The 24,393-nt window shown below is 42.8% G+C and overlaps 1 protein-coding gene across 2 annotated transcripts; it reads left to right on the top strand.

The window, feature by feature from the left end:
* Positions 1 to 8,572: 8,572 nt before the first annotated feature.
* Positions 8,573 to 19,770, top strand: CUNH10orf88 (chromosome unknown C10orf88 homolog). Of its 2 annotated transcripts, none has more exons than XM_039870795.1 (6): positions 8,573 to 8,870; positions 9,652 to 9,855; positions 10,678 to 10,747; positions 13,243 to 13,449; positions 15,553 to 16,007; positions 18,059 to 19,770. In XM_039870795.1, the coding sequence occupies exons 1-6, from the start codon at positions 8,707 to 8,709 to the stop codon at positions 18,291 to 18,293; spliced, it is 1,335 nt and encodes a 444-aa protein (XP_039726729.1). In that variant the 5' UTR covers positions 8,573 to 8,706; the 3' UTR covers positions 18,294 to 19,770. The 2 variants fall into 2 exon arrangements, with proteins under 2 accessions (XP_039726729.1, XP_039726728.1); XM_039870794.1 differs by having other exon boundaries at positions 8,573 to 8,888.
* Positions 19,771 to 24,393: the final 4,623 nt, after the last annotated feature.

Here is a 24,393-nt window from a genome sequence, read left to right as displayed (position 1 = left end):
CCCTGGAAATCTAGAGGTTAGGCACATGTGTAGGGCTGTGTGTATGCCTAGGGCTGTGAGCATGATCAAGAAAGACATGAGATGGCCCTAAACATTCACCCCTGGCTGACCTTGAGGCTTTTCCTAAGCAGAAAATGAAGGCTAAGGCAGAGTTTCCAACTGCTTGGCTGATTGCCCCAGCATGTACACAGCCTGTCGTGAAAGACTAGGAGATTTGTTGGTTCCAGGCACCTAAGAGAATCTCTGTCCAGTCATTAGCTGACCACTAAGCTAATCAATGGAGATTTCACAATAAAGAATACAGACTTTACAGAATTAGTTGAAAAAAGAGTCACTAATCCAACAATAACAACTATAGCAAGCAGCAACAACAACAAAAGACTATAGGACATGCAAAGAAACAGGAAAGTATGACCCATAAAAAAGGGGTTGGGGCAGGGGAAGCAATCAATAAAATCTTTCCTTAAAGAACCCCAGACATTAGCCCTACTAGACAAAGACTTTAAATCAGCTATTTTAAACATATTCAAAGGCAACTATGTCTAAGGGAGTAAAGAAAAATATGAGAATAATGTCACCAATCGATAATATAAGGAAAGAGATAGGAAGTAGGAAAAAAGAAGAACCCAGTGGAAATTCTGGAGTCGCAAAGTAGAATAACTGAAAAAAAAAAAAAGTTAACTAGGAAGGCTTAAAACTCAAAACAGATTTGAGTGGGCAGAAGAATCAGCGAACTTTTAGACTTTTAGATAATCATTTGAGATTATCCAGTCTGAGGAACAGAAAGAACACAGTGAATAAAAACGAACATAGAAATTCTAGATTCCACCCCAACATGGAAAGAGCTTGAGAGTTGTCATTCTCGAAACAGTTAAAAAGCTGGACAAACTGAACATCAGCAAGTCTTCCTAGGCCAGCCAGAGACGGGTGAACACAGAGAATCAGTTTACTAGGAGCAGCTTACCGGGGACAGAAGCCACTTCTGGGGCCAGCAACTGGTAGGGACACTTAAATGGCAGTTAATGCATTGCTGGAGGCTGAATGAGGACTAGCTTGAGAGTTTGAAGAATGTCCTGGGGACCCAGGTTTTTGGGGGCGACGTGGGGGTACACTTTCATGAGTTTTCCCTCTGAAAGCTCAACTGGCTTCTTATCGTGAAGACTGCAGAAAGATGCCCTCAAGCTTTGGTCTCCACTGACACCACAGTGGAGGTGGCTTTGTTACCCCTGGGGAATGGTGAAAGTCCTGAATCTCAATTAGGCCTCCTCTGACACACCCCTGGGAGTCAGGTGAAGTGGTGCCTCCTTATCACTGGGTCGGATTGGAAGTCCAGACTCCCCAAGGTGTCCACTGGCACCATGGGGGTCGGGCAGGGGTGTTACGACCCACGGACAAAGTCTCAGCTCTCTACTCGGCCGTCTCTGACCTTGCCCTGGCAAGGAGGGTGGTTTGGTGAGAGAGGAAGTCTCTAGCCTCTCCGTTCTGTCTCTGCTGGGGAGACGGGGGTGGGGGAGATAGGTTTTTTTTCTGTGATCCTCTGGATCAAGGGAGGACAAGAAGCTTCTAAGAAATTGCCACATCTCCCACTCACCCGCTTTCTCCTCTGGGAGGCTCCCGTGAGACAGTTTCTCATTGCCTCTGATTCTGCTGAGGCATGAGGCCTCTGCATTGCCCCCACCCCCAACAGAACTTCGGAATACAAAACCACTTAGCTTCGGACTGGAACTGCATCCGAAATATCCTACAACCGGCATTATAGTCATCCAGCCCCCTTTTGTTTTGGTATCGTTCTTTTTGGAGTGTGGAATGAGTTTTTGGCACCATTGTCTAATCTCTCATTCATTGTATATGTAGGTAATAACCGATTCAATTTAGAAGTGAATAGTCATATTTTTTTACCGGCAGAATCGGTCAGATCTCATCTTGTCTAATGTGTTCTTGACAGCACCATGCTACCTGCTTTCATCTAGGTCAGTCTTTTGACCTTTAAGATTTTGTATTCTCTGGGAAGAGCAGAGAAGGATAAAAAATTCAGTGATACCAACTCATTTATAATCTTAACAAATGGTAGGGCAAAGCAAGAATGCCGATTTGATTCCACAAGTAATTACTCAGTGTGAATGTGCCAGGTGTTGAGATTATGCAGTGAAGGGCTTTAGTCGTGTGCCTATAAACCTTCTGTGCATGCGTGGAGTAGCAGGACAGCCCCTTCTCTTGAAATTGCTAATAATACACCAGTTATACAGCTGCTACATTCTCACATAAATCTACTGTACCATAACCGACATGCACATTCTTGAAACAATATACTTTGATTCCTTTCTCTTTTTCTTTTGTGTATCTCGTGTAGGTATATACTTTGTGATTACCATGAGGCTTACATAAAATATTACGGTCTACTTTAAGCCGATAACTATGATTGTATACAAAAAACGCTACACTTTTACTCTCCCACTTTGTTTTTGTCACAATTTACATCTTTTCATATCGTATACCCATTATATTTTTAGACTTAATACTGTTAACTTTTATACTAGTATTGATTTATCCACCGTCATTGCAGTATGACAGTACACTGTATTTGTCTATTTACGAGTTTTCTAGTTTCATATGCATTTGCATTGCTGTTTAGCATGTTTTCATTTCAACGTGAAGAACTCAGCATTTCTTGTAAGGCAGGTCTAACAGCGAACTCTCACCTTTTCTTTGTCTGGGAAAGTCCTGTGTCTCCTTCGTATTTGCCAAGTATAGCATTCTTGGTTAGCGGGGTTTTTTTTTTTTCCTTTCATACTTTGACTATATCATCCCATTCCTTTCTGACCTGGGGAAAAGAGGGTCCGGGGCTTCCTGTTCTGCTATCTTGCTCTACACTAAAACGTCTTTTCATTCTTTTATGGGTGTCTTCCACGGAGCAGAAAGTTTTCAATTAGAATAAATTCCAATTTATCAATTTATTCCTTTCCATACATTATATTTTTGGCGTCATATCAAAAAGTATTGCCAAACCCAAGGTCACACAAATTTCTATTTCCTACATGTTTTATTTATAGTTTTATGTTTTACATTTAGGTCTATAATTAACTTGCTTTAATTTTTGTATAAGGTATTTGTTGACCTTTTTTTGCATGTGGATATTCAGTTGGTTTCAAACAACTATACTTTCTCCATTGAACTGCCTTTTTCAAAACACAGTTGTTTCTCTGGAGCTATTTGTGGGTCTCTGTTCAGTTCCATTGATCAATGTCTATCATTTTCCAATCCCTCTATTAATTATCGTAGCTTCGAAATAAGTCTTGAAACTGATAGTGTGAGTCCTCAACCTTTGTCCTTTTTCAGAATTGTTTTGGCTATTATAATTCCTTTGCCTTTCCGTATACATTTGAGAATCAGCTTGTAAATATCTAACAAAACCTTTCTGCACTGAATCTGTGTATCAAATTGAAGAAAGTCGACACCTTTCTATCCATGAACATAGGATCTCTCTCAATTTTAGATATTATTTGATTAATCTCATCGACGTTTTATAGTTTTTATTATATATCGCCTGCTCAAAGTTTTAGATTTGTACCTTAGAACTTTTTATTTTTGGTGCTGTCGTAATATATTTTTTCCGTTTCAAATCCCAAGTGTTCATTGCTGGCATCTGGAGCAATGAACTTTTTATACTATTGCTAAGCTCACTTATTAGTTCTATAAACTTTTTTGTATTTTTGTTTGAAATTTTTCTTAACTACTTGTCATATGCATTGTAAAGTTTGCATAAACTGAAATTTGTTTCCATTTCATATTATTTCTCCCAAAATAGTCTTACCATATGACCTCCTAGGTATTTACTCAATTAAGTTGAAAACCTATGTGCATATAAAAACATGCACATGAATTTTTATAGTAGCTTTATTCATAATTGACAAAAACTAAAGGCAATTAAGACATTTTTCAACAGGTGACTCGATAAACCGGAATATTCATACAATGGGATATTATTTGGCACTCAAAAAAATGAGCTATCAAGCCACATACACACACACAAAAATAGGATAAACCTTACGTACATTGCAAAGTGAAAGAAGCCAGTCTTTTTTCACTTAGGCTACAGTCTAAGGCTACTTCGTGATTCCAATGACATGATACACTGGAAAGGGCAAAACTATAGAGACAATAAAGAGAGTGGTTGCCAGAGGCTGGAGTGGGGAGTGAGGGCATAGAAGAGGTAGTATTGAATATGTGAAGCACAGAAGATTTTTAGGGCAAAACTATTCATTATCTCTATGACACTGTAAGGGTGGATGCATGTCATTATGCATTTATCAAAAGCCATTGAGCTGTAGAACAGAGAGTAAAAACAAACGTAAATTGTGGAGTTTGGTTTAAAATGTATCAATATCGATTCATTAATTTTAACAAGTGTACCACGGGAATGCAAGACGTTAATACCAGAAACTGCAGCAGAGAGAGCATGTGGGAACACTGTCTCATCTGCTCAACTTTTTAATATAAAATTGTTCTACAAAATAGTATTTTAAAAGCTCTAAAGTTGATTCTAGTGCAAACAGCTTGATAACCATTGGTTTTGTGATTTATAATAGCCTGCCTCTGGAACCAGATTAGCTGAGTTCAATTCCTGGCCCTCTTCCTTACTAGCTGTGCGGGCTTGGGTAAGTTCTCGACCTTCCTAGGTTATCATACATATAATAATAATTTACCTCATAGGGTCTCTGAGAAGATTAAATATCTTTAAGAGCCAGTGCCAGGCAGACAGCCATCGGTCAGCAGGACATCAGTCATTGTTTTGTGGACGCTACTGTCACCTGTAGGTAAGAGCAGCTGGATCCCTTCCACAGAGACTCCCCCAGATGGCCGGAGAGCTGCACACCCACATGAGGAAACTGAAGCCTTGACCCACTGGAAGTGGAAAAGATGATTCTTATGCTTTATTATCTGGTCTTTCTAGCATCTAATGGTGGTTATTGAAATTAAGTAGCAGCATTAGGGCTTTGTGGGCTTCCTTCAACTTGGCCCCTCCGAGGCTGGCCCTGCCGCTTGATTTACTTGGTGTCCATAGATGGCATTAAGGAGAGTCAGCAGCCCTTGCAGTGAGTGGGAGTATGCCTTCCACACGCAACCCCCACGCAATCATGTAGCTAATTCTGAGTAGTATTTACCCCACTACAAAGTAATCAGCTAGCAACTGGTTTCTCCCATTTTGAGACCTGGGGAAAAAAATCGTTACGATTTCTTCATGTGTAGTCTTTAAAAAAGCAAAGAGTATATTAAAGGCTGAAGGAAGATGATTGTAACTGAAGAATAGAAAAAAAATAATCAGTTTGTAAGGAAACCCAACTTCTGATTTGTAATCTTCATGTATAACAGAACGAACATTTTGTTTTATTTTTGACCGAAGAGTGATGCCCTAAAGACAAAGGCCTTTTATTTATTTATTTATTTTTTACCTAAAAATAACTCACTGCAAGAAGAACATGTGCTTATTACAGAAAAATCAGAAAGGTAATAAAAATTCCATAACCCCAACTACTCATAGACAATCACTGTTAATGGTGTCATGTATATATTTTCTTTTTTCTTTTCTTCTCCAGGCTTATAAAATCCTTTTACTTATTAAGTCTTGTTCCAGGGACTGGAAATATCAAAATGAAAATTAGAGTTACAATCTCTGCTTTCATGGAATTTATATTCTAAGTAGAGAAGACACAGTAAATGAACCAAAATAAATAATTCGAATTATACTTGCTTAGAAAACAATAAAACAAGGTGACGGGAAAGAGAATGTCTTATAGGCGGATATTCAATAATGATGTTCAACTATCACACGGCTAGGGAATGCACCGTGAGAAGATGAGATTTTAGTTTGGAGGCTTCTCACAATGACCATTTACGTGTCCCCACTGGTTAGTCCCTCAGATCGTTCCTGGTAAACTGATCTCAACTGTGATTTTCTGTATTCACCTGTCTCTCCAGTTTTCAGGGTGGTCGTTTGCCCTGTTACATCAATTATGTGGTAGATTTTTTTAAGTCATTGATTTTCACTTTGTTCCGTTTTTTTCTTGCTGTAAGGACAGCTGTGATGAATTCCCAGTTCTTTTCATGTCAAAGCTGAAAGCAGAAGTGTTTTTTAAAAAATTAGTCATATAAATGCACATAAATACAATACTCTTTGGAGTATGCAACATATTAAGGGCTATAAAGGGTCCTAGAACTGTGCTACGAGACATGGTTAAATAGCTGTGATTCTCGCTGTAAATATCATGTTCATAATAAGCTGCTCTTTAAAATAGGTAAGCAGAAAATCACATTGTAATACTGGTGGAAAGGTTACGAAAGTATTTTATTTCAATGAAACAAAGCAAGAGATAACATCGGCAGCTCACGACAAGATAATTTCACAGATTAAAATGGAGGTCGCCTCCACACTACCACAACCACCCTGGCTTTGAAAGAAAGTGTAAGACTGAATTTACTGATTTTTCTGTTGTTCTTTGATAAAGTTCTCAAACCACCTCTGATGCTACTCCTATCAATTCTATACAACAAACCTATTCTCAACACCTCTACCGGGTCTAAAATAATTCCCAATCTCAATAATCATACAGATGGCAGGGGACACAAATGTCAGATTATTTTATTAAATTCCAAACCACAAGAGAATTACAGTACCTAAAACGGCCAAGTGCAATCCAGAGGAATTAGTGGTTAATTCTAGAGCACAATGGATGTCTGTGCTTGGTTTTGAATGACAAACGGAATTTTCTCTGCTATATAAAACTTATGTGCAAAGGGCGAGGAGACTGGGAGGCAGGCAGGAGTCAGACTACAAAAGGCTTTGTATACAATGCTAATGAGTAAGGTGATGGTGACTCAGGACCAGCAGGCTCCAGAATGAGAGGATAGTACAGATGATGACACAGAAGTGATGAAAATGAAAGCTAATGACCAGTAGAGACTCCTGGAATTGTCCAGGTGAAAGTTAGAGCTTGAAAACAGAAGGGGCAGACATGGAAAAGGGGGTAGGAGGGAGTTCTTTAAAAAAAAAAAAAAAAAAACCACAAGACTTTCATTCATGGGATATATAGAAATGAAATGAGACGATAGGGGTCTTCAGTCTTCTGACCTATGGTCTTTCAGGTTTATTGAAGGAAGTCAAGATCAACTGATAATATTAATCTTGCTCATTAAATTTCAGATTGCCATTTCTGAAGAAGAGCCTATTTTTCCTTGCACTTCCAAACAGGTTCACACGAATCAAAGTTAATTTATGACCACAAGAGGCAGGACAAATTTACCACTGAAGACAACTTGGGATTATTCTGGGGTACTAATCCTTGCAATCACAAAAAACTAGGACATTAACAATTAAGGACTTTTAACTTTACGAATTCTGTACTGTCAGAATTCAGTTTCTCCTTCACACTTGGTAAATCCATCTAATATAGACCCCAGATAAGTGATTACCTATAGAAAAATACATTCATAATTTTTCTTGCACGGCTCCACAGGTAAAAAGAATGAGACATTGTAGCCTCATTAGGTACATCTCCTAATACACCAATTAAAAAACTAAAAAATTATTTTGACTGAAACATAAACCTAAAACAAGAAGTTCTATACGGACAAAACTAAAGTTTGGTAAAGTAAGATTTCTATTTTCTACACAGAATATCGCCATTAAATACATAAGTGACAGCCCAAAATTGAAGAATGCTGACATTCTAACTTTATTTGAACCTAATTTCCATTCTTTTTTCAAAAGGTGAAGCTGAGAAAAAGGAGCAAAGAGGCATCCTCATCTACCTTCCTAACCCACGGAGGCATCCAGAAAGCTCTCTCTGACCCGCCTTCCCAGACCTTTAACATCCCAGCTCATACTCTGCTGTACCAGAGACCCGAGACCCCGTTGCTGCTCGCTCTTGTTGGGGCCAGGGGCGCAGATCCGGCGGTGTGGTCCCCGCTTTGGCCACTGGCCTTTCTCCACCTTCTGTCCAACCCCGCCACCCCTGTCCCTGCGGCCCGAGGGCACGAGGTCTTCATCTCGCCCGTGCCACTGCCTCAGGCCGGCGTCAGCTAGGATGGAGATGTCGCACAGGCCCGGCGTGCCCCAAGCCTCCTTGCTGACACCACCCGCCACGGCCCCAGTGCCGCACCGTGACACCCTGCAAACCTCCGCCCGGTAAGGCCACCCTGCCAGCCTCCCCGAACCACCGTCTAAGGTCAGACGTCCGTGGGCAGAGGAAGAGGAGTAAAAAGAAAACGCCAGGCCGTGCGGAGCGACGACACCACAACTCCCTGACGACAGACTCTCCTCCCTGGACCAACTCTTCCAGGCCGCCCAGCAACCGTCATCGACCACCAGCTTTTCCTCCCGGGACAAAGTCGAACACCCCCACCACACTGCGCCTGCGCGCAGCTCCAGCGGCGGGACGAGGTGCTGCCAGTGCGCATGCTCCGTCCGTCAGCGCTCCGCCCTTGAAGTCTCCCCGGCAGGTTTTGAACGCGGTTGCTGAATCTGGCCGGCACGCGCATGCGTGTCTACGGTAGCTGGTTCTCTCCCAGCAGACGCGAGAAGCCGCGGCTCCTCGGATTGAAGCAGGACGGGCCGGAAGTGGCACTGCTTGATATTCTCCCCTCTGCCCTGGCGGAAACGCGAGCGCCGGAAGAGAGGTTCCGGGCTTGGCCTGGCCTGGAGGCGATCGAATGGAGACCCGGGTTGAGGACGGGGGATTGACTGGTCGCCCGACGCTGGTCTCTTCCTGGGATGCCACATGCGGGGCCCTGGCCCAGAGCCTCCATGTCACCGGAGCTGGTCTCAGCGCCCGGGACTTCGACTGGGAGCAGCTGCCGGCGCCGCCTGCCCGGGGGTGCGCTTGGCCGGCGGGGTCAGGGGTTGCAGCTCCGTGACAGCCACGCCGCTGGGGGAGCCGTGAGAGGAGCCGGGGGCCGTGAGGGAAGAGGGTCAGGGCCCGGGATCCGGGATCCGGGAGCGGAGCTGGTGACCGGTCTGTGCGGGGAGCCCGGGCCTGCGTCGGCGAGGGGCAGGCCGGGGCTTGGGGGGCAGGACGGCGGGAAGGCGGCGGTTACTGCGAGTGCGTGAGTGTCGGGCGCAGGGGAGTGGGGGCCGGGCACCTGGCACCTCGGCGTTTCAAACACAGCCCTACGTCCGTTATGTCAGCTCACGAGGACCCCTGTCAAAATCAGAATCCGCCCCTCCAAACAAAAACCTCCTGTCGGCCAAATAGGCTTACAAAGCATTCCAGCCGTCGAGAATCTCCATCCTCTTAATTTTCAAAAAGACACACTTTCGTCCTTTATTCTATTCTGTTTCCCCCCCGCCCCCACTTCTGACCGGTTCTTAGTTCACTGGGTGTCCAGTTAATGCATTTAACTGGAGAGACTGATACAGGGAGTCGCTTAGAAAGTAGAGGTCAGGGAAAAAATAGAGTGGAAAGCCGTTACGTGTAAAACATTTCTTTATAAATTGTGTGTTGAACATTCGTCGGTTGCGTCGCACGGCTCTTGCGCTTCAAATGCACAAGTAAATGAATTGGATAAAATGTCAACCCCTAATAAGTGGCCTAATAAGTGGGTTAACAACGGGGTTCAGAGCACTAGGCTCTACAATATTCTTAATTTTCTTTTCAGCCAGGATCTGGTGATTTTGAAAAGGAGCCTCAACAGCCAAGATGAAAACCCCTGCTTCCTTTACCTAAGATGTGAGCCTGGTGGAGGTGAAGAAATCGTTTCTGTTGGCGTTTTAAGTTCAGCAAGAAATATGGAAGTATACTTGGGAGAGGAGTACTGTGGAACCAGTAGGGGCGAGAATGTTTGTAATGTTCTGGATAACAGGTTTGTGACTGCTTAATACAGAAGTGTTCTTTTGAAGTAGTCTTATTTTCCTCAGCTTTTGCAATATTTATCAATTCTCTGACATTGGTGCCAGATGTTAGGGGAGAGAAGATTAAAATATACCAGCAGGAATAGAACTTTACCTTTAAGGGATCTTCAAGATAATCTAGATAAGCTTTCTCATTTTTATAAACATGGAAATTTAGGGCTGGTAGAGGGGAAGTGACCAGGTAGAGGGTTGCACTAGCCAGTGGGACTGTGTCGTCAAATGGAGTGTGGCCCTTATTACTGCCGCCTCACTCTCTCCGTGAACTCACAGTGGTGTGTTCTCCAAACATTAATTTGGCTGCCGGTCTGGAACTTCGAACACATTTTTTTTGGAAAGAAGTCCATAACAAACGGTAAACGGGCCCGAGCATGTACCATAGCAGCCTATTTAATCCACAATTCAGCTGTTGTAGTTTGATTTTTCTTCAGGCTCTTTACACAGAAATTCTTCCCTAATCTCTCTTTAGTATAACTCAAAACATGGACTGTTTGTGCATATCGGAAATAAAAGCTAGACTTATTGACTTTTACTATATGCTCTGTACTACATGATTTTATGTAGTTTATCTCATTTAATTCTCTCACAAATGTAGAAAGAAGAGACACAATGTTGGTAACGAGGTCACTTGAGGAGGGACCTCCAATTCTTTGTCCCTTGCCAGACAAATTGAACTTCAGAGTTTAAGTAATGACCTAGAAACAATTCATTTTTAAATGTATCTATTAAAAGTGATAATAAAAGTAAAAATAATTTAAATTCTATTTTATTTTTAGTGAACATGAAATTATTTTCTACAAAAAATATTTAAAATTAGAGTCCTCCACTCTTGCTTGTAAAATAAAGGTAAGTATCAGTAAATTCTAACTAACTTGACAACTGCAAATGTTTTGTATGAATCATACTTATTTTTGGTTGGTTTGATAATACAGTTAGTCTAACTTGGCTCCTGGTTTTCTTTACATAAAACTATAGTGTCAAGATTACCGCATGCAGTTTTGGCTCCATTATATCAAGAAAAGCGGAAGGGAAGTAGAGGTTATAGAAAGAGCATCTCAAAGTTAAAGGGACTTGAACTGGTGTCTTGAGTATGAAAAATATCACAGGTGAACTTCTGTGGTGTGTCTGAAGTCTAGAGAAAGAGTAGTAAGCTAGACGTCATAAGCCCAGAATATTCTGCCTTGTTGCCTACCAGCTGAGTGACAGTGGGCAGATCTCCTTATCTCTGGAACTACCTCACGGAGCGATCTGAGTGCTTAGAAAGATGAACCCTTACTGTGTAACGTGAATGTTCGTAATATCATTTCTAATAACCAAAATGTAAAAACAACGCAATTATCCATCACCTAATGAAAGGATAAACAAAATATGGTATACCCTTACAGTGGAAAAGTATTTAGTCATATAAAGCAGTGGGTTACTGATACATACTACAAACCTGGATGAGTCCTGAAAACATATTGTATGAAAGAAGTCAGTCACAAAGGACCACTTATTTTATGATTCCATATATATATATATATATATATATGAAACATCCAGAATAGACAAATCCACAGAGAATGAAAGTCAATTAGTTGTCTAGGGCTGGGGAGAGGGAGGTGGAGGATAGGGAGTGACTGCCAATGGTACAAGGTTACTTTTTAGAGTGATGCTCTAAAATTGTGATGGTTACACAACTCTGTGAATATACTAAAATCCATTGAATTGAATTATACATTTAAATGGGTTGATTGGCACATGAATTATCTCAATAAAGCTTTTTTAAAAAAAATTTTTTAAATCATCGTAATCTTTTTATCTCCACATTACTTCATTCGGGGTTAGGAGACTTTAGAATAAGAAAAGAAGTAAGTGATTTTCATAGCAGTCAGGTTGCAAATTTACGAACTGATTATTCCAAGATGTTGTTTTAGATAGTGTATGTTGATAGCTTCCAAATTTATTTAAATAGAGTGATTCATTCATTTAACATGAAATATTCATTCAAATTTGTGAGTGCCTACTGATGATGGATACTCTACTAGGCATGGAGGAATTAGCAGTAATATGTAAACTGGAATGACTGCTCTGATGTTGCTTCCATTTCGGTGGGGTGGACAGATAGTCGGCTGACTCAACGAGTAAAATATGTACAATATTCAGCGATGAGAAAGGATATGGGATTGAGAAGCAGAGGGGATAGCAGGGAGGTTAGGAGGTAGGTGTATAAATTTAAGGAAAGGTTCTTTAATTGTTGAGGCCAGTCATCTTTTTGCTGCCACATTCAGAGTACTTGGATCCAGAGTCTAGTTTGACCTGCGTCTTCATGTTGCTTACGGTTGGTTCCATGTGTGTCTCTGAAGCTAAGTGTTTTTTGCAACTGTTCTGTGGAAGTACATGGGAGTGCAAAGGGCCGTTCCATTTAGGAAAATCCTGAACTTACTGAAGCTTATTCTGGGTCAGTAGTGTATGAAAATTAAAAATAATTGTTACCGATACATATTTTTGAACACTTCCTCAGTGGTGAGTACTGGGGATTTCAATACATAATCCTCACAACGGCCGTGTGAAATCGTTGTTATCACCTTCCCTCTTCTTATTTCTGACTTAGCTTTTGGCCTTTGCTCAGGGTTGTACAGGGTCTGAGTAGCACAGGCACCAGTGAACTCAGGTCTGTCTTGTTCTACATGCTGTTCCCTTTCCACCTCGCTACTCTGTTGTCCACATCACACGTGAAATGCATTCTGGTTCAGAAACATGGATGAAATGAGGCAGTATAAAGCATTGGAGAGGACCCTGCCGTAGAAGCCAGAAGAGCTAAGTTCCAAGCTTGACCTTTGCTAATTGGGTAATCCTTTAACAAGTTAGAAAATCACCACCGACCTCATCTTTTCGTGTGCGAACCAGCAGGTTATGTTAGACCATCTTGATTTTCCCTTATTCTAAATTCTAAAGGACTGACTTATATTTATTATTTCAGTAAATACTTTGGAAGGCCTTCTGAATAGCTTTATTTTGTATTACATTACAGCTAGCTATGGTGTGTTAAGGTTTCCAGATTCAGTATAGTTTATTTAATTCCTTAAATTAAGTAAGTGAAACTTTATTTCAGCCCCTTTGTCTAACTTATGTATTTTTTCAGTTTGAAAATGGCATTCTTTTTTACACGAATAAGCCTTCTGAGCCTTATAATAAATTAGAAGTACTGACCAATACAATTTCAGGGAAAACAACAAAATGTATTTAAAGTTTATATTTGCTCTCCTGAATATCTCACTATTGCTAGTTATATGAAAATGGTGACCTTGAATAGTGATTATTGTTTAATATTATTTCCTGGAACTTTTGTTTTATCACAGTTGCTCTCCTTTGGTGAGAAGCAGTGTGTGTTCATCAGTAAAGTTGTGGTACACATGAGGCCAGTTTTAGCAAGTTCTTCAACAAGCTCTCCTGCTCTAGGATCAAGGATAGACCTCGAGAGAGTCCAAACTATCATGGAGTCCATGGGGTCAAAGTTATCACCTGGAGCTCAGCAGTTGATGAGTATGGTTAGATTTCAGCAGCAGGTAAGTAGAGATGGATTTCTTTCCAGACACCTTTAAAAATTTCAGAATGATGGCTTTCTATAAGGACGTGCAGTGACTTCAATTTTTCTATGAACTTTTATTGATTTGACTGTTACCTTTACTAACTTTTGTAAAAATAGCATTCTGTAGACCTACCCTCTTACAAAATTTTTTTTACAGACTTCATAATTTTTCATGAATTGACTCATTCATTCAGCAAGTATTTCTTAAGCACCTTCTCAGTGAAGAAGACACTGTTTTGAGCACTTTAGAAGATTCAGATTAGAGCTCGATAGCCTGTCTTTAAGGATTTTTAGTTTCATGTTTTTAGGCATCTGAGAAGCATGGAATTAGGCATGGAATTTGGAGGGATGCAGTTTCACAGATAGAAAATAGTGTGCATTAAATCTTCAGTGCTAGAAGGACTAGATATAGCTGGGAATCGAATAGAAGTTCATTTCTCTGGAGCTAAGAAGTGACAGAAGTTTAAAGTAGGTTGAGGCCTGGATCATGGAGCCTCTCATAGCAAACACCTAATTTGCCTTTGGATTTTTTTAATTAAAATTTCTACCAAATTAATTGTCATGCACAGTTTTGACATTGATTCCACTGCAAATACGATTGCTGTAGGTATAGAATTTTCAATTTTCTATCATAAAGTCTTTTGCAGTATTATACCACCACCAAAAGTAATTGAGCTTCACCATCATGACTGAGTACAGCTGCTCTCCAGCACAGGAGGCTGGTCTGAGTTTAACGTTTTGTAAATACCATTGCGTATAGTCCCTCTTCTAGCAATAACTCAAGCTTTGTTCAAAACTTGCATGCAATGGAAGGAAGTAGCCTTTCTTTATGAAGAGCGTTTCTCCAGAGCGCGGTTCTGGGGACGACTTCGCATAGAGACGCCTCCCCCTGGTCCCACCACCGGCCCTGGCTCTCACCATCCCCCTTCCTGCTTTATTTTTCCCTTAAGTATTCATCACCGTCTTCACCCGTGGGATATGTTTCCTTTCTTTCTCTGTTGTCTGTCTCTCCCTGCCCGCATAGGTCATTGGGTCCACAGACGGGCGATACTCATTTGTTTTGTTCACCGTCTTATTTCCAATGCCTGAAACGGTACCTAAAGCAGAGTAGATTTCTGGTAAATATTTGTCAAATGAGAGAATTTGGGACTGGCTTAATCCAGGAGTCATTTTTCAGAATATCTAGAAAGTGGATGGAGTCTTTTCAGCTAATCCTGCATAATCTTTTCCTCAGTCCCTCGCACTAGGAAGTGAGCAGCAGGAGGTCGAGATGACACCCCCTGGTGAGGCCCTCGGGTAGAGGTCGAGGTTTTGAACTCAGGGTAGAGCCAGAGAACTTAAAAGTTAACTAGGCAAGAGGTGGCTTTGCTTTTCTCTTGTGGAAAAATCGAAGAGCATAGCAAGAACATGCCCCTGCGTGGGAGACGGTGTCACCTCCTCTCAAAAGTGAGCCAGTTGAGGCCACAGAACATAATCTATTATCGTACAAATTATTAAAGCTGACATGGCTCAAGGTAGCTCATTTTAGTCACGGAAAATGTCACAGTGCACCCAGAGAACATCAGACTTTAACTTTATAACAACCTGGGTATCTTTCATGCAAAAATAGTTGCTAGAGATAGCCTTAGGCTGGCTTCCTAACTGTGAAAGTTGACAGATGACATTTCATTCTACGAAAATTCTCCACCACTGTGAGTCAGTTGAGAGTACTGCATCTCACTGCCATAAAGTAAGGAGGCCTTGGTGGTGGAAATATTAAAATATCCCAACGCAATTTTACTAAGCACGCTAAGATTCGTTTTAACATTTTCTTGAGGAAAAGCTACAGTCAGGTGATTAAAAGCCCTGACTCTGGGGGTGCATGGCCCGGTTCTGCCACTCACGGGTTGTGTTGCCTTGGCCAAGGACCTTTAACCTTGGTGTCCTCAACTTAGCATCGCTAGTAAGCGTAGCTTCCTTCACATGGGTGTTTGAGGATCAGAAGCAAGAATGCACATTGCCCGACTCATAGTAATGACCCCAGGGTCAGCTGTCATTGTCACTATGTGAAGAGTAACGTTTACTCGTTCACCTCGCTCAGAATCGCGCTGCCATCGAGGAGCAGCTCCAGTCGGCGTGGGGACGTGCTGCGTGCAGGCGCGTGACTGACTTCCGATCGCCGTCTCCTCCAGCAGCCCTCGGCGGGTCATCCTCCGCACCCTTCCCTGGCAGAGCTGGGCTCACACCCGGAAACGTGACCGAAGATGTAAAAGCTTATGTAGATGGGGGTACACGGCCACCTGGCGGAGGACATGCTCCCAGCCTCGAGGAGTGTAAAACGGTACCGCCAAACCGTTCTCTCCTTGAGAGTGATCTTCAGAACGCAGCGTCTTCTTTCCTGCCAAAGAAAGCGGGCAACAACTCCAGTGTACCTCACTCTGAGTTGCTGCCTTTTCTGCAGAATCTGTGTGGTCAATTTAACCATCTCCGGGTGGGACATAACACCCAGTGGCCGGAAAACGTCACCAAGCCCGGCGAAGGCATCGTCGGTGTTGGGTAAGTATGTAAAACACACGTGATTCAGATTTGGCAGATGGAGAATCAGCTGGAGATAAGTTCTTGTTTCAAGAACTACTGCCTGAAAATGTTTCCAGTGATAATTTTAGGAGCTTTTACATTTTACTATTAAAACACTTACAGGAAATAGATGCTCTACAGAGTAGAATGCATGCTTTGAAAGACGTGCCTGCAGCTGGAGGTGTGGCCCTTCTCGGGCGGGCACCGGCATCATTAAGGGTTGCAGTAGAAAGTTCTCTGTATGAACGGAGAGGAGCTATGGACAGTAATACGCACTTTTGTTGTCTCACTGTACTAGACGAACCATCACAAGTTTTTCTGTGTAGATCACGTGTGACCTGAGCTAATTTTGGAGTCATCAAAACATTTTTAAGCTCCTAATTATTTCTAGTGTACAGGCTCTCATCCCCTCATCTCATGACTCCAATATATCCAAAAGTAGATGAATAGTTAAACAAATGGCAGTACATCTGTGTCAGTAATGAAAAGGAATGAATTGTGGATGCACGCCACAGCTCGGGTGTCTCTCAAGGACATTACACGGCATGACAAGACAATCTCAAGGGGCCACCTTCTGTATGATTCCACTGTATAATCTCAAAAGTATAGACATAGAGACCGTATTAGTGGCTCTCGGGATTTGAGGAATGAAGGGGATTAGGGCAGTGGATGTGACAACAAAGAGGTAGCAGGAGGGTGATCGTGGCGACGTTGACATGAGTGTGTGTACGTGTGAGAGCGCGTCACACACACACTGTACTCACACAGTTTTCTGGTTTTGATAGGGACGGTAAGAAGTCAGGTAAGATGTAGCCATTGGGGCCACTGAGTGAAGGGTCCTGGGGAATCATTCTTTACAACTTCCTGTGAATCTATAATTATTTGAAAATAAAGTATTTTTTTGAATCTCTCATATTTTCTAGAGTAATGGTTCTCAAACATTTTGGTCTTTCCACTCTTAAAATTGAGGACTCTAAAAGAACCTTTATTTATGTAGGCTCTATAAAATTATTTAGTTGTTTAAAAACAACAAACCCATTATATAGTAATATAATTTTGGAAAGATATATATTTTCCCAAAAACAGATTAGTGAGGATGGTATCGTTTTAAGTTTATGCAAATCTATGTTAGTTTCTGCTTGGATTCTCGTGTCTGTTCATCATAGCCCGTCTGGTCAGCAGCCACTGTGACCGCAGCAGGACTGAGAACAAACTGAGTTAACCTCTGACACACACTGCTTCACACCCTAAACCCACCACCTTAGCAAATTCCAGAAACAGAAGAACAGACAACCACACATTCTACGTTAGTCACAACAATGACATTACACATCATGTAGCCTCTGGTTTAGGTCACTGTACATTCATGAGACTATGAAGATGAAAGCTTCGAATAACCTGTTAGTGTTATTACAAAAAGGCTTTGACCTTATGGAACCCCAGAAAAAGTCATGGAGACCCCACTGTTTTGTGAACCATGCTCTGGAATTCTGTCCTCGTATTCATTCATCGTGAGCTTAAGAAACTGCCGTGCTTTATTATTTTTGTTTTAATTTGCCCATTCCAGAAAAGTAGGCAATATTTTTCCTATTAGGTTAGAAAAGAACTTTCCAGGACGTTAGTAAGGTGGTGTGGATGAAATAAGACAAAACTGGCTAAATTGTTCGGGGGGGTACTTGAGAGACATCCATGGAGACCTTGACTTTTTTTGGCAAGGTCGGTTTTGATCTGGAGCTCAAAATTCAAAAGACCCTCCTTTCTAAAGGCTTGTTCTTTGAGAGTAGAAATTCTGTCGTCTTCATTTTCAGATTCTCGTTTCAGTTGTAGGCGTCAGTGTTTAAAGAATTAAATAAGAGTGCCGTGGGCATTCAGGACTGGGCTGCCTGCCGCACGTGTATATTAGAACCTGGGAATATGTCGCAAGGAGACAAACTTCAGCGATGCGTGTCGGCTGCTCGTTGTGTAGTTTGGTTGTTTCTGTTCTAATATTGGGGATAATTATTATATTATTATTTTAAATTTATTTTTAGAATGGGAGAGCAACCTGTTTGCTCCTACTTGGAAAAGATTCTTTCGAAAAATATGGAACTGATGGAAAAGAAACTTATGGACTACATCGATCAGCGAATCTATAGACTCCAGGAGCACATAGATAATAAGGTGGCTTTGCTAATGGACGTGCTGCAGAACCCCAACTCCCCACCCACTGGGACGCCTCTAAGACACTGTGACTCCGGAGAAAGACTTTCAAATGGAGAAAGATAAGCGCTCAGCGTGTACAGTGCACTACAGATATTTACAGATATTTATACATATTTATTACAAAGCCAAGGCCCAAAAAGTTCAGAGCAAGTATCTAATGCCATCTGAGGATCAGCCACGCACATAATGACGTTGGTGTTCGTTTTACTATACTCGGTTTGTAAATCCAGTACTGTCCAGAGTTAACATGATACGGTCATGACTAGTTTGGTTTACACTGTTGTTCACTCTTAGAGAATTTTATGTACGCTTCTGTGTCGTTTAAATGTTGAAAATTTTTAAGGATTTCTAATACAGTTCATTAGTGCGTATTGTGAATGGGTTTGATTGAAGTACTGTTTTCATTTAGACAAGAGTTTATGTTTTAGGGTTATGGATAAATGCTTAAGTATTTGATTTACTTTTTTTCTTTTTTCTATTGATTGTTCTTGGAAAACTGGGTACTTAAACTTCAACCTTTAATTTCAGATCACCAAATTACATTTATATTGTTTATTTTGATAAAAAATTCGGCGTGATGTTTGGCATGTGTAAAATTTGTTTCCATTGGAGCCGTTAATTTTACGTGCCATCACATTGTATCTGTAATAGGAAAGTGAACATCAGAACTGGCCTGTTCCTTGTTAGGATTATGACTTTAGATTTAGTGATTGAGGCAAAATGAGAGAAACCATCTTGTTTTATTTCAATTAACCCAGAAAGTGTAAGGAACACTCCTTCTCTGAGCCGACACAGGTTCTTCCCGAGCCCTTCTCTGCATGTTGCAGTGGGAAGGGCCAGGCCCTGCATGGGAGGAGCGAGGCCTGTGACTCTAGGAGGCGGCCGTTCTCGCTGGCAGACTGAATTTCAGAAATGACAACTGTATGTGTGTTGAAAGGTAATATATTTGCATCTAAAAAATAAATGCATCCACTCCGGAAACTACTTGTGTTAAATAAATAGAAATACTTTTGGTCTAATATTTGTTAAGATGAAAAAGGATGTTTTGTACTCATTTACTATTTTGGTGAATTTAGTTCTTAAAGCGAGGGTTAATGCAATGTTCATTTATGAATCACTCCAACTCGTGATACCACTTTTACAGGCTCTTAATTTATCTGTAACATGTAGGCACGAGGTACCTTTTCTCTAGCACTCAGGAGAAACAAGTCTTACTCCAAGCTGAACCCTTCTGTTACTGGTTGTACAGCTTCTGTGGTTGGGGTGTGTGCTTTGATTCACGAGTTGCCTCAATATAGTTATAAGTAGAACATATTGGCTATGTTTTATAAGGTGATTAAAATACAGTAGTCATGATTATAGTACTACGAATAATTCCGATGAGATTTTATTCCTGATCTTTCATTTCTTAATGAAGACCTATATTACATTTTATATATATCTGAATTTCATAGGTATTGATTTTCTTGTATTTATAAGTCGCTATACACATGTTTATGTATACATAGTTTTTTATTAAAATTACTGTTTCGTAACAAAATACTGCCTGAATTTGCCAAAAAAGGAGAAGCGGACCACAGCCCTTACAAATCTCTCTCAGCCTTTATTCTCGCATGTCTCCTCCCGGTGCCGCCTGGTGGGCCTGGGAGGTGAGGGCCAGGAAATGCGCCCTGCGGTTTGAAGTAGCCGCAAGGCGGGTGTGGTGATGAAGAAATTAAATCAAGATACAGGTTATGTACTTTAACTGCCACGTTGTCTCCCTTGGAGTGTTATTTCATCTGCCTCTTCCCCACGCGTAACGTGTTGAGGTTTTCATCCCTGGACTCAGTCTTTTTGGTCCAGGGCAGAGGGGGCGTGTGCATGCTGCGGCCACATGACTGGAGGCTCCTCCTCACTGAGCCCCGGCCTGGCTTTCCAGGCTCCCTGGCCACGACCACGTGACCGGCTATTCCGGCCTGTCCTTTCTTCCCACGTCACCTCAGGCTGGGGGCTCCAGCAGACACGAGGCCTCCACTGATTCCCGCCGTTCCCTCCCCTGGTCACACGACTGTTCAAAGCTCAGCTCAGCGCCGCCTCCCCAAAGCCGCCCTGGGCTCCCCCTCCCCCAGGAGAGAGCACGCAGCTGGACAAACAAAACACGAAGAAACCACCCCGAAGGCTCCTTTTAGGGGGCGGGGAAATGGTTCGGGTGGCCTGAAACACAGGCTACGCCCCAGGTAGCGGCCAGAGGTGAGGCGTGGAAAGGTGCCCGGGGTCCCGCCTGGGAAAACCACGACCGCTCCACCTGGACATGTGTCAGCACCAAGGAATCGGAGGTTTGAACAGAGTGACCTGGTCGGCCCCGGGCCTCGGAAAGACCCAGAGTGGGGCTTCGCACGTGAACCCGCCCACAGAGCTGCTCGGCCCAGCTTCGGGCTGCAGTGGAGCCTGGGAGCCGTGCCTGCAGAACCACGTGACGTTGGATGGCCGACCGGTTAGGTCGGTGCTTCTCCGTTGCCCTCCGGTCTTCCTCAGTCACCTGGGGAACCTGTTGAACGTGAAGGTTCTCCAGCCCCAACCCAGAGCCTGTGAGTCAGCGCAGAGGCGGGGCGGGCCCTGAGTAGGCATCTCAGGAGACCTCAGGGTTGTCATCAGACAGGCAGGACCGAGGGAGTCTGCTTCGGTCTCTAACACGGTGCAGAGATCTGATCAGCGTGTAGCCCAGCCATCTGTCAGCCCCACCCATCCGCCTCACCTGGGACCTGGTTAGAAAGGCAAATTCGTGGGCTCCAGTCCAAAAGTAATGAATCGATCTCGAGCCAGCAGAGACCCCTTTGTGGAGGTTCCATTGAAAACCTTAACGTTTTCTTTCACACCTTCCATCTGGATCAAGCCCGTGAACAGAACCCACCTGTGGCTGGATAAGAAGCGCTAACAAAGGGGTCAGCCGCTCACATTGGCGTCACAGTTTACAAGGTGGTGACATGACTCTTCTCATCGACAAACACTTGAGAGAAGAAGCGATGGGCTCAGGGAGCTGAACTGCTTCGCCAACAGTCCTGTCAGGTGAGTAGGGAAGGTGGCCTGGAACCCCGGACTCCTTTCCTTCTCCCCATTTCCGTCCCTCTGGTTCCCTGGGCCCCTGAGGATTTGGTACAGAGGCTCCTTCCTTAGAACGATTCCCTTTGCCATTTGAAAGCCAAGGCCACTGAAAACGAAGCAGCCCTTCCCCGACGGCAGAGCAGATTTATTGCCTTTGCTTTAGGGCAAATCGACTTGCCCCTCCGTTTGCTCACAGCGCCACCTCCTTACTCGTAAGGTCAGTCCCGCGGCCCGCATTGGACAGGGGCGCCCAGGATTTTAGTTTTCTACCATTTTGACATTCTCTCTCCAAGTGACTTCAGAAGACATGTTTCCAAGATGACAGGAAAAATCACAAGGTACACAAACCTGAATTCTTTCACTTTAGTTACTTCCTGCTACGTAACTTTGGATACGTGATTTTACCTTTCTTCTGTTTTCTGTAAAATGGGGCGTGTCACAGCCTACTTTATTCTCCTTTCTGAAGTTTATAATATTTGAACCTGATGCCCCCAGCACACAGGCCTGGTATATAAAGGATATCCAGTAAACGTTAAAATTTTGTCTTTCTACTCTTCTGTTCTCTACCTCAAACAGTAAGAATGGTATATGTGTTTCCTAATATTACTACTTCAATAAATTAGAAAGTCCCTATCTTCGGTGCTGAAGGGAAGTCACATTCAAAGTCAGTTACAGTCATGCACCACCTGATGATGGGAATATGTCCTGAGAACTGTCTTTAGGCGATTTTGTCATTATGGGAACAGCACAGAGTGTACTTACAAACCTAGATGGAGTGGCCCACTGCACACCTGGGCTACATGGGATGGCCTGGCGCTCCCAGGCTACAAGCCTCTACAGCACGTTACTGTACAAAACAACACAAGATTAAATCAAGCGCGAGAGAAAACGATGCCACCGAGAGAGTAACGCGAGATGTTCGAAGCTGCTGTCGCGTGTCACGGCATACTGTTTTACAACAAAATATGTAAGTAGAAAGTATACACTCAGATAACGAAATGTGGTCCCTACATAAGCCAGTAACAGTTGCGCATTGTCATTATCAAGTATTGTATACATAATTGTATGCGCTCTACGTTTATACGACTGGCAGTGCAGTGGGCTCGTTTATGCCAGCGTCACCACAAACAAGTCATACATCGCGCTATGACATTTTGATGCTCACGACATCACTCGATAGCAACTTTTCAGCTCCGTTTTAATCGTATGGGGCCAACACTGTGCATGCGGTCCGTCGTGGACGAGAAAACGTCATTATGCGGCACATGATGGTATATTGAGCGGTGGTTCTTGAGTCTGGTTCAGGAACCAGCAGCATCAGCATCCCCTGGGAACTCACTTGAAATGCAAATCCCAGGCCCCACCTCAGACATATTGAATCAGAAACTCAGGGCTGAGGCCACCGTCGTGTTTCACGAAGCCCTCCAGCTGACATGGATGCATGCTCAGTTTGAGAACTGCTGGTCTTTGTTTAAAAACACAGGCTCTGCGAAGTTATAGGGATTCCTTCCTGAAACCCGCAACTGACATCATCCAGAAGTGTTCTGGAACAGGCTGGGAAAAAATCTAGACTTGCTAGAGCTCGAAACCCCCACCAGATTGTGTCATTGGCTAATTTTTCCAACTCGTCTCCTGCCGAAACTCCCCGCTTCCGGCATCTCACTCGGCCACCCTGTCCCCTTGCTTGGTCCTCGAACGCACCGAACCGCTGCAGCCCCGGGGGTTCCGCTGCTAATGTTTCCTTTGCCTGGAATACACCGCCTCGTTTGGCTCCCTTCTTTTCCCCAGGCCTCTGCTGAAATGTCACCTCCTCGGCAAGGACTCCTTGGCCGATCTTAGCTAAAATACTCCCCCGCATCCCCATCGCCCTTGCCGGCTATTTCTCTTTGTTATTCCTTCATCCATCCTTTAAGGGCTAGAACAAATGTTCAGAACAAATTCTTTCCGCTTTTCTTCATCTGGGACTGTCTCTTCCCCTTTCATTCCCGAAGGGTAGTTTTGTTGGATATGGAATTCGAAGCTGACAGTCGTTTTCATTCAGCACCGGGAAAATGTGTCCTACTTCCCTCTGGCCTCCATAGTTACGGGTGCGTTGAACTTGCGTTCCCTCCTAGGTACCGTGTTGTTTCTCTAGTTGCTTTCAAGTTCGTTTCTTTATCTTTAATTTTCGAAGTTTAATTATTATCACGTCTGCAATGGGTTTTCTTAGGTTTACCCTGCTTGGAGTTTTCTCAGCTTCTTCAACGTCAGTTTGTGTCTTTTGCCAAATTTGAAAAGTTTTTAGCTGTATTTCTTCACAGATTCTTTCTGCTCCGTCCTCTTTGTCCTCTCCTCTAAGACTCTGATGACATAAACGTTAGCTCTTTTATTATAGTCCCACAGGTCCCTGAGGCTTTGTTAACGTTTGTTCAGATGGGGCGAATTCTTTTGTTCTGTCCTTAAGTTTACTAATTCAGTGCTGTCATCTTCTGCTCTTGAGCCCATCCAGTGAGATTTTTTGTTTTTGTTTAATTTCTGTTAACATACCTTTCGGTTCTATAATTTCCACTTGGTTCTTTTGTTATAACTTCCATCTCTTTGCTGATATTTCTATATTTTTATTGTTTCAAGAAAATCTCTTGTTACTTGTCGAAGACATTTTATGATGGCTGCTTTAAATCCTTTTAGACAATTCCAGTGTTTGACTTATCTTGCTGTCGGCACCAATTCATAGTCTTTACTCATTCTGGTATTACTTCTCTGGTTCTTGGTCTGACAGGTGACTTTCCATTGAATCTTAGATATTTTGGCTATTATATTAGGATACTCTAGATCCTATTTAAATCTTTTATTTTTATCATGTAGTCGCCCACTTAGGTTAACATGTAGATCCTGATCTACTTTTGTGGGATGAGGTTCCAGTGACAATTTAATGTTCAAAGGCTTTACAGTACTGTTTTGATCTGCTTAGCTTCTCTGGTGCCCCCGGTGCTCCTACATCTCCAACAATGCTGCCTGAAGGAGCAGGAGAGTCCCCAGGCCAGAGCCACTTGGTGCATCTAGATAGGAGAAGGGAATGTCTGGCCTGTGGGGACAGAGATAC

Source organism: Pteropus medius, unplaced genomic scaffold, assembly GCF_902729225.1.
Source record: "Pteropus medius unplaced genomic scaffold, Ma_sr-lr_union100, whole genome shotgun sequence".
In the NCBI taxonomy this organism is placed as follows: Eukaryota; Metazoa; Chordata; class Mammalia; order Chiroptera; family Pteropodidae; genus Pteropus; species Pteropus medius.
This window is presented reverse-complemented; position numbering and strand designations above follow the sequence as displayed.

Bases quoted from the DNA above. Each gene is read 5' to 3' on its own strand.
- CUNH10orf88 (XM_039870794.1), top strand. From the start codon at position 8,707: ATGGAGACCCGGGTTGAGGACGGGGGATTGACTGGTCGCCCGACGCTG. The intron at 13,450-15,552 runs GTAAGTAGAGAT...CACCTCGCTCAG, and splicing joins TGGTTAGATTTCAGCAGCAG to AATCGCGCTGCCATCGAGGA. The intron at 16,008-18,058 runs GTAAGTATGTAA...ATTTATTTTTAG, and splicing joins GAAGGCATCGTCGGTGTTGG to AATGGGAGAGCAACCTGTTT.